Here is a 16,450-nt window from a genome sequence, read left to right on the forward strand (position 1 = left end):
TTATACTACGAGGAAAGATTATTTACTATGTGAAGCGGACGAGATGGAGCGTAGGTCATCGTGGTTCCTCGGGGTTAACTCGTTTAACCTTTCCCTACCGCTCGAGCCTCGAGAAGGAGAGAAAGAGGAAGGAAGATCTGGGATCTGGCCGATCCGTCCCGGTTCGATCGCGAACCTCCTCGACTTCCTCGAGTTTTCGAGGACGCGCAACGACGATATCTCGCAAGTACATCGGGATAGAAGTCAAACGTATCGTCACGATCCAGTTACTCGACCCACTCGATCCGGTAATGCACCGTGCAACCGTTGCCGTTGGACCGTTCTGGGAGGTCGTGGCAGATTTCAGACAACCTCTCGTTTCGCGTTCTGGCCGAGTTTTAAGACTCGTGACCGGTCTCTGTTGGTCAACTCCTCCGTGTCCTTTCACGCCGATACCTCCTACGAATTGCCTGCATCGCGCCTTTCCGTCACGATTCTTGGCTAATAAGAACTTTTATCAAGTTTGACAGTGTTGTTTCACATTTGTGTGCTCATTTTGTTGCTCATTTTTTAAAAAATTTTGCAATGGTTACATGGGGTGTTGCATAGGAAGTGGAATATTTCTTTCTTTTTTTCTTCAATCAATTGACTTTTTTGTCGTTCAATTATATATAATATATAAAGGATATAAAGAGGATTATGCTTTTTAAAGTTTGGTGCAAAGAACTTCGAGCTTGTTAGTTTCTTCCTTTTGTGAGAAATTTTTTCCCACGTTTTAGAATTTAAGAAGTTTATTTTTCCACTTAAAATATTTCTACACACTATATATTCCTTCGAAACGAAAAACTTTTGCTGTGTAATAGAAAGTATATTTTTCGTAAATATATATATATAATCTTAGTAAAATAAATAAATTGTGTACCTCTTGAGCACAGTAAACAGGAATTCAGGAGAGAGAAAATTATTTTGCCATTACATATATAATATATATTATATTTCCATATAATATATCGATACATGTACATCCACGATCTTCGATGATACGACACGATAACATCCATTATTGTATTGTTTCATTTATAATTATAGTATACATAGAAGTAAGTTGAAAATTTGAATAGAAGAGATCTTTATCTATCGTATCTGTAAACCGCGATTCTCCCTTAATTTTTCAGGAATCATTTTTAATTTTATGTATATATATATATATATATTTCTTCGTTCGATTATTCTAATAGGCCGTGATCATCCTCGACGAACGACGAACAAAAAAAGAACACCGACATCGATAAAACTGACTTAGAGGAAAATACCGATCAGAGATACACTATCTATACCTATAAAAATTTGGCTATATGAGTTAAAAATTCATCGATCCTTCCCAATTTTATCATCATCCCATCGAAGAGGATGACGGCCTTTTTTTATTAAGTAGCAGAGAATGCTGAGCCTGATCAAAAAATTTACTCCTTATTAACTTCGTCCGTCCCTTCTAAGCTAACCCTAGTTTTATACAATTTTTATATCATTGGTGTTTAATTATATCAAAATAATGCGGATTCTCGATTAGGCGAGAAGTGTGTCTCTCTCTCGCGAGTAACAGAAAGATCTCGAAGTAAAGAAAAAGTTTCTTCTATTTTATATCGTTGAATCATTGTCGAATTTGCTTGGAAAAAAAAAATGAACGTCGGTCATGGATCAACTTAAGAACACTGCAATTTTAATTTTCAAAAATTGTTTGTATATGTATATATATGTAAAGATCTACTTGCGCTTAGACATTTCTTCTTCTCTCAAGGGATTCACAATTTATCGTTACACCGTTCGTTCGTATTTATTATCATCGTGTTACAGCGGAATATAATTCTTAAAATGTATGGACCGCTTTGTATTCCCGTAATTTTATTCTGTATCCACGTTTCACTCCACTTCTTCTCGCGGAGAATAAAATGAACATCGAGGAAGATAAGTAAATTCTCGGTACGATCTTCATTCGTTCGTTTCTTCTATTATCCTTCGTTTTTTCGTTTGGGGTTTTCGTTCGATCATTTTGGCTGATAAATTGCGCAAGGCCTCGAAGTAAGTAAGGTTTCAATTCATAGAAATAAAAAAAAATACAGATTAATAAATACAAAGAATAATAACTTAATTCTACAAGATAATAATAATAAATCAAGTCTGTTTAATAAAACGGAAGAAAATTAAATAAATAAACGTTAGATAAAATTCATTATCTCGAGTATTATACATACGTGGGAGGTAGATACGAGATATCTAAAAGAAAAAAGAAAATATGTAAGAAAAAAAGATGTAAATTAATAAATTAAAGAAAGAGAAGGAACCGTAGGGAAGATACCGTAAAAACTCACCCTCACCCGCAACGCATACATTCTAGAAAGCTCTATCTTCTCTAGTTTTGCTATTTTCACGCATCGCAAATAAAAATTCTAAATCCTAAATCTAGATCGCGTGGCGTGCGCATAAAATGTTAGACCGTGGGACAGCAGACGATGGTAAAAATTCGTACGCAAAAAACGCTTACGCAATTCGAGTATTCGCAAGATGATGGGGAAAGAAGAAGAAAGAAAGGAAAAGAAATGAGAATATCTCTGAGGGATGAAACGAAATCTTGACAAATCTTATACGAAATCGTGCATTGTAGTCGCGTGCTAAAAAGGAGGAACGTTCTCGCCGAGAAAGAAAGAGGGGATTGAGAGTGAGATCGTTTTTAACCCCATTTCTGGAAGAGACCCATTCGTTGGCACCGGCAATTTGAACCCCACAAATTGCATCTGCAACTGGAGCTGTAACAGCAGTCTTTCGGCCGGTGGTCGCAGTTTCCGCTCCGTGGTATGCAGGCCCGCCTAAACAGGTAGATCAACGAGGTACGTCTACTCGAGATTAGGGGTTTCAGAATAATACCTTGCAGAGACATCGAGACATCGAGATGGAAGAAGGAGAAAAATAAAAGTAAATATATTAAGTCGATACATTTTGCAATTCTTTTTCTCTTAATAAATAATCGTTTGATAAAATATTTTAATTTAAAAAAAATTAAAAAAATAATTTCGATGGAGTACCTTTTTTTCATTTCTTTTTTTAAGTTTTTATCGAATTGCATAAATGTTTAATTTAATTTAATCGTAAAACATGCAAATCTATGTAATAAAAATATAAAAATATTAAAAACAAGATTGAAAGAAGGATAAGGAAGGATAAACACGTGATATATTAATATACAATAAATACTCACTTTTGTTGAGCCGCTCGCATTAGATTCTCTAATGCATTATCTGTATAATCTGAATCTGCAATCTGCAGCGAATCTTCCTCTGTAACACACATTAATATATTTTTTAATACGGTAGTTAAATTATTATTATACGAGTAAAAAAAGTAACCATGAAAAATTAGAAATAACGTATAAAATTCATTCGATGAAACCTTGAAAAACTTTCTTTCAATGTAATATTTTTTCGTTATAAAAATAATCACATATACAAAAGAATCATAAAGAAAAACATGTCTATAACGATATATTTCTTATATGATTAGCATCATTGTGTATAATTTGTTAAATTCTTGTTATTTATTTCTTGTATTTTAAATATAATATTTTTCAAATTAACTTTCTTATTCTCAACTCTCTCTTTTTTTTCCCCCAATTACTTTGCTTTTTCTGAACAGTTTCAATCAAATTTATATTCACGATGAAAAATAGCTCAACGACCGGGCACTTTAGAACGAAAGACTTGTAATTACTTGTAAGAATATTCTTAAACCCATTAAGAGAATAATAAATAAATTAAATGTTTCAGAAATAACGCAGAAACGAGAAGAATTAATAAACGTGTCACGTGATTTAAAAACAAGCAAAACGAGACTTCGTCTGGAAGGCGGCATGTTTTATGCAGCAACTCGGTTATCAATATCCACGATGAAATGAGAAGGAATAAAATATCCACGATTGTTTTCAGAACTCTCGAACGGTCTTTCGTTCGTGGAATCGTTCTTCCAACGAAAGAAAGAAAGAAAGTATCGCGTAGCCAGATCGATCAAACGCGTCCATTACAACAGAGTTCATAAAAGGGTAGATTGAGAAGATGGAAGGGAATAAAAATAGAAGAAGCATATGAGCGAGAACCCTTACAAAGATTATATTTAATCGGCATTGTCGCCTACGTTTGTGTTCATGTTGGTATTTCCATATAAATTCGTCCGCTTCCTTGAAATATGAAGCTTTCCACACGAATAACACGGAACTACCTTGCACTTCCGTGAGAATATAAAGAGGATTATAAGCATCTTGCATTCCCTGGATCACGGCGATTCATTCGTTCATCCATTCAGAAATCTATTATATATGAATTTGCTTTTATATGAATCGCCGTTTTGAATAATTTGTTGGAAAGGTTGAAAAGGAGAACGAATGATGAATTTTAAGTAGGGAATATTATCGCGAATCGCATATAAAGAACAATGAGTTATTTGTATTGAGGATTAAATAATGAAATAATGAAATAATGCATGAAAGTTATGAAAGTTAATTATACATATCAAAGATACAAAAATTGGATTCATAAATATGGTAAATATGGTTTAGTTAAATATTTAATGTTATCATAGTGTGAATGTAAATATTTTAATATACTCAAATTTTAATTAATTGAAGTAGAAGATTTTCGTTAATTTTATATTCAAACAAACTTTTCCACAAACGTATAAATCCTTAATCCATTATTATCGTTAATCTCTAAATACAACTTTACAATTTCAATCCCTTTTGCAAATACCAGATATTTATCTACAAAACATTATTGTAAATTTTCACGGTACAACTCCGTTTTATCAAAATAATATTGATTTTATAATTTTGTTTATATATAAATATATATACATATAATAAATATTTACTTGATGATCTGCAAATATCAATTAATATCATAAATATTTTAGTTTTAATTATAATGAATTATAGATTGTTCATTTATCTTCTAGAATTGATATTATATAAACATTTAAAATTTATTTATTATTTTATGAAAGAATTCCTCAAATACTTAAGTAATGTACTTTAAGTATATTTAAGTGGAATATATATAAATATAAAAGTTTGAAATATATCACATACAAAATTTTTCCAATTCCACAAATTTTTTTCAATCGCTAAAACCACTTGAATTTCATTTCTTTTTTAAGTCTGACAAATATTCCACATTGAGATTCCAATTCATTTGCCAAGCTCTTAATAGAAAGGAGAAATCAGTTGGAGATATAATGCAAAAAGAGCAAGGATATCAAACGTATATTCGCCAAGGGGAATTCATCAATTCGCCAGAAATAATTCCAGTCGGAATTCCAGAGGAAGCAGAGATTGTACGGTATACATATAATATGAACACGTAATAACAATTTATTTCTCTTGTTTCATTTTCTTTGATATTCTCATCAACAGCCTCTAGGATTAAAGTAATTTAACATACCAGCTTTTCCCGCTCCTTGTTTCCAAAGTTATTCTCCAAAGTTATCGTCAATGTTTTAATATTTTCATAGAGTAAATTTTCAACCGCAAATTTCCAAAATTCTACACAAATTTTTTTTATAATTTTATCAATCTTCTTATTTTAATAGATCGAATTTGAGTTTACAATGCATAATCTATTCTAAAATTAATCATTTCATTATTTTTTAAGTAGAATAGTTTTTGGAATAATTTTTGTTTAAATTATACTCGTTTTTATTATTGTGTGAAATATTGTGAATACAATAATTTTACGATACAAATTTTTTAATCAATTTAAATTTTCAATTCACGTACATGTACGTTCTACAATTATCTTTGAAAAAAAAATTTTAAATAAAATTGTAAATTGTTAACATGTATCGTAAAATGCTGATTGTTGATTCGATATAATGAAATTTGCCAACTCGATATATCAACTCTTTAGAGAAATGTGTCTGTGAGTGGCAGCAGTTGCTGCGAACGCAATACATTCGTTTGCCAAATGTCTGCTCATATACGGATTTATACTACTAGCTACAACCCTCAACCGCAAATACAGCTCTTCTAGTTTAAACATGGATTATCACGACAAATCAAACGATTATATTAATTATTTCTTGAACGTTCAACGTCTGAAATTTGAGATTTGTTATATTCTTGTAAATTGAATAAAAATTTGTTATATTAAAAACATTACCTCGAACGTGAAAAAAATGAAAGAATTTTCTATAATGAAAGCAATATTTATAATACAGAATTCTTTTCTTTCTTTCACATTTAGATCCACATGATTTTTATGAAAAATATTGTTTTTAATATACGCGATAAGAGATCTCTATTAATTATTACAATGAATTTAACATTTATATCGTATGTTTTCGAAGAAAATAATTCGAGTTAATGAAGACTATTAAAATTTATTGAATATTATATTTATTTAATTAATTATTCTCCATAATTTCCTAATGTTTGATCCATTATAAATATGAAAATTATTATTTACTTGCATGACAAATAATTGTTAGCAAACTATGCGATTGAAACATGTCAATAATACAATAACTTTGAAACATGATATTTTAATGTATTTACTAGTTACGATACGAAAAATATATAGGAATAAAAAGTCAAACGTGAATTTAAATATAGATATTATTCTTGTTTTCAATTTATCACTTATGCGTGACTGAATTAATTAAAACTAAAAAAAAGAAATGTTGAAACTTCATCAAAAAGCATGTTGTGTTGATTAAAATTAATTAAAATTAAATGAATTTTTTTAATCATCAAAAAAACAACATTCGCACTTTCGTTATTAAAATTTTCTCGAGAAAAATTTTTATTTAAAAAAAATCTTCAATTAAAATGAAATTTCTAAAAGGTCATCTTTAATTATCTTTGTCAAGTTCCTATTTTTCATGACCTTCGTATTATATCTTCATTAAAGAAACTTCAATTCATTTATTCATACATACAATTTTCACTATATCTCATTCACAATATTAAGTTGATAGAAAACTTATGTCAATTTTGTAAGTACATAAATAAATCAATTTATTACAATATATTCATATATTCAAGATCATTATTTTTAATATATTAAAAAATTTTTGTATATACTAATATCAATAATCATTGACTCTTTCGTTAAAATGGCCTATCAGATTCAAATTAATTTTGTACCTTAAAATCGATCATAAAACCAACATTTAACACATACGACACTTACAACATTTATTTCAAAAGTGCAAAAAATATTTTAAAAATAGATATTCTTAAATTCGTCTGACAATTGATTTTTATCTGACAAAAACACAATATTTTTTCACCATAAAGTACCATCTTCATAAAACGAATTCATTCTCTTAATACCAAAAAATCAAAAATCGACAAACGTTTTTCTATCAGCTCAATTAACAACTAAAAAAAAAAAACTAAAGAAGAAGATAAAAGATAAAACTACTCACCATCATCGATGTAGGGGCTTCCGAAGGTTCTGTCGGTGAAGATGGCAACCGTCAACAAGCAGAACAACCAGAACAATCCAAACTTCATGGCTTCTCCTTCTCTTTCTCTCTCTTCCTTTCTCGGTTAAAAAAAATCAAAGGATCGGCCGATTCCTCGATTCGAGCGGATTAGAGATTCGTCCCCGTGGATCGTATCCTTTTCTGACTGCTGCCGGGGTGCAAGTGAGGTTTCCACGTCGGACCGGTAGCTTATATAGACGCGGGAGGCGTGGCGATCTCGCCCCCACGAGGATCTCTCTCTCTCTCTCTCTTTCTCTCTTTCTCTCTCTCTCTTCATAGAGGATCAGATAAAACTTCGGTTCGAGGTTCCAAGCCTCGTTTCGCGGTGTCTGGACGACGGTTTTCACCCTGGTTTACGATCCATCTGGAAGATGGATATCCGGAGGACCAAGAGGTTCGAGGTTGGAAGGGAGTGGGGTTGATTCTTTTCTGTGACGATGCAAAGGGTAAGGTGTCCGCCACCCTTGGCACGAGCAACTGGTTGCGAAGCAACTGGTACCCTCGCTGTGTGCCCTATCGTGCGCTGCTCGTAATGCGATTTACGTTTCCGTCACGTTTGCCACGCGGATTATTCTCAATCGCCTCGCTTATTCTGCATTCACTCATCCTTACGCCGCGCTGTCCCAATGATTCCATTCCGAATGAATATAAATTCGAGGATTAGGCTTTTAGATGCTTTACGTGAATCGTAGGTGGAAGATTTGAAAGACGCTGAAGAGGATTCAGGAAGGGATGGAAGGAATTACGTGAAAGATGGAACGTGGAAAAACGTCCCATCCTGAGTGGCCATCCACGTTCTATGTGGCGGTGTTTTAACGAGGATTCAAGATTGATATTTTTTTATTTTTTTTTTTTTTTTTGTTATTCCTTATCAAGAGAATTGAAAAAGGGAAGATAATGAAAGGAAGGAATAATGGGATAAGAAGGCTTTTAATATCTTGATTTTATAGAGGATAAAGTAGAAGAAATTGAATAAAAGTCTTGTATATGGTACAAGTACTTTTGTGCAATGGTATAAAATTTGGATTGTACATTGAATATATTACATACTATAATAAAATGTATAGCGCGAATTGCAACGTATATAATCCAAGATTAAAGAATTGATTTTGGAACAAGATGATACTGTTTTGTATTGTTAAATAAACTTATGGATTTATGGATTCATTTTCTGGTAGAGAAAATCGTTTACTAGGATAATTCTCCAGTTATGAACTACATGCATCGTTAAAATATGCTTCCTCAAATCTCATTTTCCATTGTTCCAAAATTCAATTTATCCTTTGTCATAACCACAATTGTCGTTTATTAGTAGGTTGTATTCACGCAATCTTATTTTATAGAAAAATAAATAAATTAAATATCATTTACCATATTTGTATTCATATGTGTATGTCTTAATCCACGAGATAAATATATCTGTTTATTTTTAATTAGAATATTTTTCTTTCTTTCATTAATACTAATAATATATCATTCAATCTATGTGATCGATTAGAAAACCGTAATCATCAGCTCTTTTTAATAAATTAGCTGCTTATTACGGAACATTAATCTTTCTTTATACAAAACACAGTATACGATACTATGAATAATAAAGAGTCAGAGACGATATTATTATATTTATTTCCTGGAAGATGTATATCCAAAGCAATGAAAAATTGTTTTTTCGTTTATTTCACTTATATAATAGATTTAAGATACAAATGAATCATAGCTAAACGAAATTATATAAATCAATTACATTTAATCGTATTCGAAGAAGATTTTTGACACATTTTTGTTTTTTCGATTAAATCTGATATGGACAAAATGAAAAGTTTTGTTCAGTCTGACATTAAAAATCTACTGATCATCGTTTGCAAATCATGAGCTATAGAGTGTGTATTTTAAATTTCTTCTGTTTTTTAAAATTAATTTAACCTCTTACATTACAATTTCATTTCCTGTTATATATTCAATAAAAATAAGAATTTAATTATATTAAAATATTGTATTTGACATTTACTTTTATTAATATATATCTATTGAATTAATATTTTTTGTTCCAATATTATCATTGAATATTATAATTGACATAATTATGAAAATGATATTAATATCAGCATCTAATGATGCAGATATATTGATATAATCAATACTGTTATAATAAAATTAATGTTCATCGTAAATATCATCGAATTATAATTGCAGAATTTAATTAAGAAAACGAATAAAATTGTCCATTAAAATTTTTTAATAACTATATTCAACTTCATTTAACAAATTATATATTTGTTTTTTATTTTTCAAGCGAAAAGAATTGAATGTAAATCTTTAAGTCTAATATTTTGGAAGTTATATCATGAATAATTACACTATAGAAATTTTACTAGGTTACAAAGACAATATGGAGAAATGTTCTGAACAGAACGAACTTGTTCTTTGTCAGAATTCTGAAAAGGAGAGCAAGGACATATATACGCATTTGTCTTTCGAGAAGAGTTCGAAGACGTGCGTGGGCAGTCGATAGCAAGAGGGTTGGAAGTTAAAGTATATAAGAAACTCTCCTGAATGATGACGTAAAGATATTCTTCAGACAAAATAATAAAATTCTTTGATTTAAAACAAAAATTAAATAATCTTATGAAGATGATTGTATAAAATATTTTAATTACATCTATTTAATTATATTATATCTAAATTATGCTATAATTTTTTTTATAATTGCTTAAAAATATCTATTGTGTATATGATATTCTATAAAATTCGTTTGATATTAATAAAATTTAATATAAAAGAATTATATATAATTATATGTAATTTTAATATCTTAATTAATGATTTTTTATATATAAAATTAAATTATTCGTAAAATTTTTAAATTATTATACTTTTCATTGTTTACGAGATAAGAAATTAATAGTAACGAAATTTTTTGCAAGTTTCTTGTGTCGATATTGAAATGTTAAATGCTAAATTAAAATGCGGATATCTATTTTTTCTACCTCCCTTAAGTGAGGAGTGGAGTGAAAAAAAAAGAGGCAAGAAGAAAGAATGCGTAGGCGAATCGCATCAACAAGGACACACCTATAACAGGGAAATTCGATGTCATGTCCTAATTGGCGTTTATAGCACACAAGGGTACCATGCTTCATCTCTTGTTATATCATTCTCCATAATGAACCGCGAGAAATCGGAGAATCATTAGACGACAAATAGAAGAGATTATTTTTCTCATTCTTTTCCGTTAATTTACTTTATAATTTTTGTAATCGTTAACTTTTTTATGGTCATGAATTTTTATCAATCATAATTATTTCTATCAAAAAAAAATTTTGAAAATTTTCTAAATCTATATCTAAACTTTTCTTTTTTTTTTTTTTTTTCTTAAATCAAAATTTGCCAACTTCAAGATTTTGTAATCTTTTAAGATTTATCAATAATTGCGAAAAAATTTTATAATGTATTTATTTTAAGTAAAAAATCATGCTTTTTGAAGTGGAAGACGAGACACGTGACTTTATAACGACATATAAAAAAGATTTTCAATCGAAAGAAGGTCGTAGACCAAAAGAATGTAGACCGGAACCACCTTATCCTCCACCATTGAATATTTTAAATGGCCCTTACAAAAAGTGTCTCAATACACGACGAAAAAATGAAACACTTCCTTTAAGTGAACAAAGCGAGGATCCTCAAGAGAATTTAAACAGAGTAAACAAGTAACAATAATTTAAGTTAACATATTATATACTTTGGAATAAATTATTTCATTCATTTCATAAATTAATTTATAAAATTTTATTTTGAAAATCATTTATATCATTATTGCATTAGAAAAAAATTAAGTGTAGATTTGCAATTATTAGATTCGCGAAAAATATTCGCATTTAAAAAAATTTCTTCCGGAAGTTGTACCAGACGAAGATCTAATTGAAAGAAAAGACAATGAACTGAAGCAAACCATGTATCAATTACATTATTCAAAAGGTTTAATGTTTTGAAAGTGATAATATAATTTCATTAATATAATATATTTAAAGTTAAAAATTTAATTATTTAGATGATTATTCACCTCGCGTGAAAATATATGGAAGAAAAAAAGATATACCTTTACCGGAAGATTGGATCATACCAGAAACGGTTCAAAAAAAATCTTATAGAAATCCATGGAAAATTGTAACGAAAGATTTGTTACATGTAAAAAAAGCAATGAAACCTTTGGATAATTTAATACCAAATAAAAAAGAAAGAGAAATTCTTTGTATAAGGTAAGAAAACAAAATTAAACAATTTCGTTCAATTTCGATATGCATGTTGTTAAAATAATATAATCAAATAATATAATCAATGATATATGTTTTTAAAACTTTGGTAATAATATTCATAATTATATATTAAAAATATATTTATAATATATATAATTAAACTATAATTTATTACATATTATTAAATTATATAACTTATTATTATTTCTCTTAGTACTGGATATTCAGAAAAGAATGCAACTATAGATGCTACCGGAAATAGAGTAATAAAAGAATTCTTACATGGTGCACCATTACCTATAGAACCTCAAATATATACTAAAGGACCTGATAGTCCACCATCTGAATGTTCTGAAATTCTAGCAGAGAAAAAATTTGTACTTCCTTCTAGAGTTATCTGATGTTATTCATGCAAATAATAATTTATAATATATTTAAATTAATAATAAAAAATTGTCTTATTTTTCTCTTCTTTCGTATTTTTAAAAGAAAATTATTTTTAATAAACACTTATTACAATAAATGATAAATAGGAAAAGGATTACATTAATTAAATCATCAGACATGAATTATTATAAAACACAACCCGTATTGTTTTGCTTATATATAATTATTTTACAAATATATTATTTCCTATTTTCATCCAATTTAATTATTAATTTACAGTTGTTTACATCCACGCTGAACACACAATATCAATATTTCACGTAAATCTTTCTTACATTTGTAGACTTACAATTATTTACAAATTCGACTTATTTTAGAATCATTTAATAAAATATTTATATTCGAAGAAACATTCTTTCTTTTTTTATTTTAATTTATACATTTGTAAAAGAAGATGCTGTATATGAATATATATTATGAAATAGTATTTAACTATGAATAAAATTAATTCTTTTTTGTTTGTCCTTTGAATATTCTTAGACATGATGTTAGAATTTTAGAAAAATGTCATTATCCTTATAATAGCAAAATATAATAATTAATTTTTCAAAAGTTCCAGTTTAATCATAAACATAAAATTGAATTATTCATTATGATAAATTTTCAACTATGTAGATTATACACATTATATAGCCTCCTTCATTCTGCCAAAATAGTTAACATTTCAAAATTAAACATGTTATTTACATAAACTATTGGAAAAAAATACAAGTAATTTCTTATAAAATATTCTAATAATTAATTACATTTCATAAAGCTTTCATCAAATTAAATTAATTGTACTTGCACATAAAACTATACAAAAAATCTTATTGATGTATACACTCTTTGCATTTTGTTTATTTTTTATTTTAATGGAAGTTAAGATTAATTTACTTATAAAACCTAATCTAAAAATGGTACCCAGCACGTAACAATAAATTATGTTCAGTCTCTCGATTGCATGTAGCGATATGATTTGTATAAAAATTTAGATATTTTGAAATTATAGATTCGATATGTAACACTGCAAACATCTTTTATATACACAAAATATTTAAAGTTAATTATAACTAATAGAAATATTTTTTTTTTGACCAAAATGTTATATATATTATCTAATCTCGAGTTTAATTTTTCATTATACCGGACGTGGTACTATGCAATAGTGTTATCAAGTCTTATTAGGCTATGTGTAAAAAAAAGCTAAAAAAATATAAGACATAAACACTTTTCGTAATTGCAATATATACAACTTTGATGGTTCTCACAGCATTTTATCTTCAAGAATTATGTTTGTACTATGTACAAAACTAATACAAACATACAAGATGTCATTATCGACACATTTTTCTTCTTTGACTTATTATTTTTTTTTCCATGTATCATTTCCATATATCATTTAACTTAAACATTTATCTATATTAAACAATTGTTTGAGGTAACAATATCGTTTTCAGAGATCATATCCTGAAGAGGAATACCTTGTTTCTATAAAAAATGTATAATCATGTCAATTTACTCTAAAATTTCTATATTTTAAATTAAAAAAAAACTTACTTCAATAACAATTGTGGAGGCCATATTATCTGTGTCGCGATACTGTACACCTATATTTGCTGCTGCTATTGCTATAGTACGAACGGTATTAGTGCTGGTCGAAGTTGTGATGTGCTGGGTAATCATGGCGTTTTCGTTTGTTCTACTGGAACCATTACACTCTTATATGCGTAAAATAATGAATGAGATACTGTGTTTGTTTTTCATAAGAAAATGTATTAAGAAAAGGTATAAATAGAAACTTACTTTCTCTTCTTTACTTGACCAGAATGAAATCTACCACCTTCACCACGAATTCTATTCATTGCATGTCGATGACGAGATTCATGGAGATATTTCTGCAAGCAGATATTAATTTAAAATTAGTATAAAATGTATGTATAATGTTAAATTATGATTAACTTACTGGTCTTTCTTTAGGTATCTTTCCTTCAGCTTCTAATTTAGCCCGAGCTTGACGACGTTTTAATATACGCCTATATTGTTTAGCATTTACATATAAAGGTTCTTCTTCAAAAACTTCTGCATTTGGCAATGCTACCCTTTGAAACTGTGTCTGTCCACTATTTCCTGGTACCATCTAAAACATCAGCAATTGCAATCATATATATTTATATATTCTAAAAATAATTTAAATTTAATATTAATTTGTATTACATTAAATAGATATAGACTAATAGAATTTTTAAATAAAAAGATTTTAAAAAAAATAATGTATTATCTTTGTTGCTCTATAGTCACTACAAGTCAGTATAATATGTACACAGACTATGTAAGTGAAAGAGACATTTTAATAGTAATCACCATGACAACATTTCCTGCCTGAGACGCTGTTGCTGTAGGGCTTGCTAAAGGTTGCACTGGTGTTGTAGTTGCTGCAGTAGTTGTTGTTTGTGATGCTGTTCCAGGAATTTGCATAAGATTTCCATTGATATTAATTACTAAACATAAAATATGAAATTATTACATGAATTTTATATTTTAATAAACAAATTTTAAAATTTCATACCTGTGGGTTGTGCTTGTTGAACTTGACCTTCTAACTGTACTGGCTGATAAATATATGTTTGTCCATCTGGAGTTTGAATGATTTGAGGTGTTTGTGGTTGTTGAATTACAATTTGTTGACCTGTACCAGTTAAACTAGATACTGGAACAACTTGTATTTGTCCATTTGGTGCTGCTACTTGTATAGCTTGTGGTAACATCATTGCTTGACCTCCTTGACCCATTTGAACAACTTGAACCGTTCCTCCGGCACTTCCAACCACAACTGCTTGTCCTTCTCCCAATTGTTCCATTGTAAATTTTTTCTATAGCTAAACAAAAGATATTGATTTACAACAACAACAAAAATAGTGCAGTTATATTTTAAAATAAATTGGTAAAATGCTAAGTATAAACCTTAAATGCAAAAAAATTTAACATGATAGAAATGATTATGTTTTATAAAGATAAATATTTATTCAAATATAAAATCATATATAGTAATCTGAGAATTTACAAAAAATCTTGCTGTTTGTTTAAAAGTTGAAGATAAATAAATGCCATATTTTAAAAGGTTAGATTACTGAAAGATTTTTTTAATTTTATTCATATATTTTACATTTTGTAAGTATTGATAAAGATCGCCAACGTGGCGAGCACATTGAAATCTGAAAGCCCACGTGCAAGATGTTAAATAGACGTAGAAAAAAGAATTGAGGCCAGACAATAATCATCACCTTCTGTCGGGCACACATCGCTTCTGAAGGATATTGTATCCTGTTTTCAGCGGCATGATTAACGTCATATTTTTGTAATCCTTAACACGCGGCAAATGTTGATGTATAAAACGGAGACCAAGTCTGCTGGATAGTACTTTGAACGCGATATGCTCGCCATGGATCGACACGAATTTTGGACGAGAAACGCTCGTCTTGACAAACATGGCCGTGCAGAAAGAGTTTTTCAAGCTCAAGAAGTCACGAGTTCGCAGTTGAAACAGCACACAAAACGAAAACGCGGTTAATCGTACAACGGTGCGCGGTCGTACGCGTACCCCGTTGATGTTTGATAATTTGTGGACTTACATTGGATATTTTCGTGGGCACTTTCCCAATGATTGGTCGGCAAATTGAGGACCAATGGTCGGCGATAGAGAGTCCTCGGCTCTTGTGTATTGGTGGCACTGAACGGGGGGACCTGCCAGTCCGATAGCAGCCCGATGCCAGACCGGTCGATGCCCCTCCGCGCCATGATGTGCCTAACCAATCTACTGGCTTGACTTATCCCCACTACCTACTTCCCGCGCTCTCATCAAACTTCGCGCGTTCCTAACAGCTTATTTCCCGCTTCCTTTTAAATTGATTTACAATACATCATCCATAATAGTCATTGACAATTTTCGATGTTCATTGTTTTATTATTAATTAAAATTCGATAACTATTGATAATGATTAAATAAATAAATAAATATATATATATATATTTAAAAGTAAATAATTTATTGAATGATTCTATGTAAAATCGAAGTTTTTAAGTATTATTTTATTTTATTTATACATATACAAGTGAAAATGCAAAAAATTTTTCAAACATTGAAAAATAATTACATATTGTATAGTTATAACATGCAAAAATATTTAAATATTTAAATGTAACAAAATATAAAACAAATATTTTTTTTTTAATAAAATAATGAACAAGAAATATTGACAATTTTT

At 29.2% G+C, this 16,450-nt stretch overlaps 2 protein-coding genes across 6 annotated transcripts; both read right to left on the bottom strand.

Annotated features, from left to right (window-relative positions):
- Positions 1 to 2,467: 2,467 nt before the first annotated feature.
- Positions 2,468 to 7,699, bottom strand: LOC102677817 (U8-agatoxin-Ao1a-like). 2 transcript variants are annotated; one of them, XM_006622181.2, is made up of 3 exons: positions 7,450 to 7,699; positions 3,233 to 3,311; positions 2,468 to 2,843 (listed from the first exon to the last, which is right to left on the bottom strand). In XM_006622181.2, the coding sequence occupies exons 1-3, from the start codon at positions 7,535 to 7,537 to the stop codon at positions 2,708 to 2,710; spliced, it is 303 nt and encodes a 100-aa protein (XP_006622244.1). In that variant the 5' UTR covers positions 7,538 to 7,699; the 3' UTR covers positions 2,468 to 2,707. The 2 variants fall into 2 exon arrangements, with proteins under 2 accessions (XP_006622244.1, XP_006622243.1); XM_006622180.2 differs by having other exon boundaries at positions 2,468 to 2,870.
- Positions 7,700 to 12,351: 4,652 nt separating this feature from the next.
- On the bottom strand, positions 12,352 to 16,003 carry LOC102678181 (nuclear transcription factor Y subunit alpha). 4 transcript variants are annotated; one of them, XM_031513556.1, is made up of 7 exons: positions 15,818 to 16,003; positions 14,755 to 15,064; positions 14,568 to 14,686; positions 14,152 to 14,325; positions 13,992 to 14,083; positions 13,746 to 13,890; positions 12,352 to 13,676 (listed from the first exon to the last, which is right to left on the bottom strand). In XM_031513556.1, the coding sequence occupies exons 2-7, from the start codon at positions 15,044 to 15,046 to the stop codon at positions 13,605 to 13,607; spliced, it is 894 nt and encodes a 297-aa protein (XP_031369416.1). In that variant the 5' UTR covers positions 15,047 to 15,064; positions 15,818 to 16,003; the 3' UTR covers positions 12,352 to 13,604. The 4 variants fall into 4 exon arrangements, with proteins under 4 accessions (XP_031369416.1, XP_006622248.1, XP_006622246.1 ...); XM_006622185.2 differs by having other exon boundaries at positions 13,746 to 13,887; positions 14,550 to 14,686; XM_006622183.2 differs by having other exon boundaries at positions 14,550 to 14,686.
- Positions 16,004 to 16,450: the final 447 nt, after the last annotated feature.

Source organism: Apis dorsata, unplaced genomic scaffold (assembly GCF_000469605.1).
Source record: "Apis dorsata unplaced genomic scaffold, Apis dorsata 1.3 scaffold_667, whole genome shotgun sequence".
Lineage (NCBI taxonomy): Eukaryota > Metazoa > Arthropoda > Insecta > Hymenoptera > Apidae > Apis > Apis dorsata.

Bases quoted from the DNA above. Each gene is read 5' to 3' on its own strand.
- LOC102677817 (XM_006622180.2), bottom strand. From the start codon at position 7,537: ATGAAGTTTGGATTGTTCTGGTTGTTCTGCTTGTTGACGGTTGCCATC. The intron at 3,312-7,449 runs GTGAGTAGTTTT...TGTGTGTTACAG, and splicing joins AAGCCCCTACATCGATGATG to AGGAAGATTCGCTGCAGATT. The intron at 2,871-3,232 runs GTGAGTATTTAT...AATCTCGAGTAG, and splicing joins ATGCGAGCGGCTCAACAAAA to ACGTACCTCGTTGATCTACC.
- LOC102678181 (XM_006622183.2), bottom strand. From the start codon at position 15,046: ATGGAACAATTGGGAGAAGGACAAGCAGTTGTGGTTGGAAGTGCCGGA. The intron at 14,326-14,549 runs GTGATTACTATT...CTGATGTTTTAG, and splicing joins AGGCAGGAAATGTTGTCATG to ATGGTACCAGGAAATAGTGG. The intron at 14,084-14,151 runs GTAAGTTAATCA...ATCTGCTTGCAG, and splicing joins AGATACCTAAAGAAAGACCA to AAATATCTCCATGAATCTCG.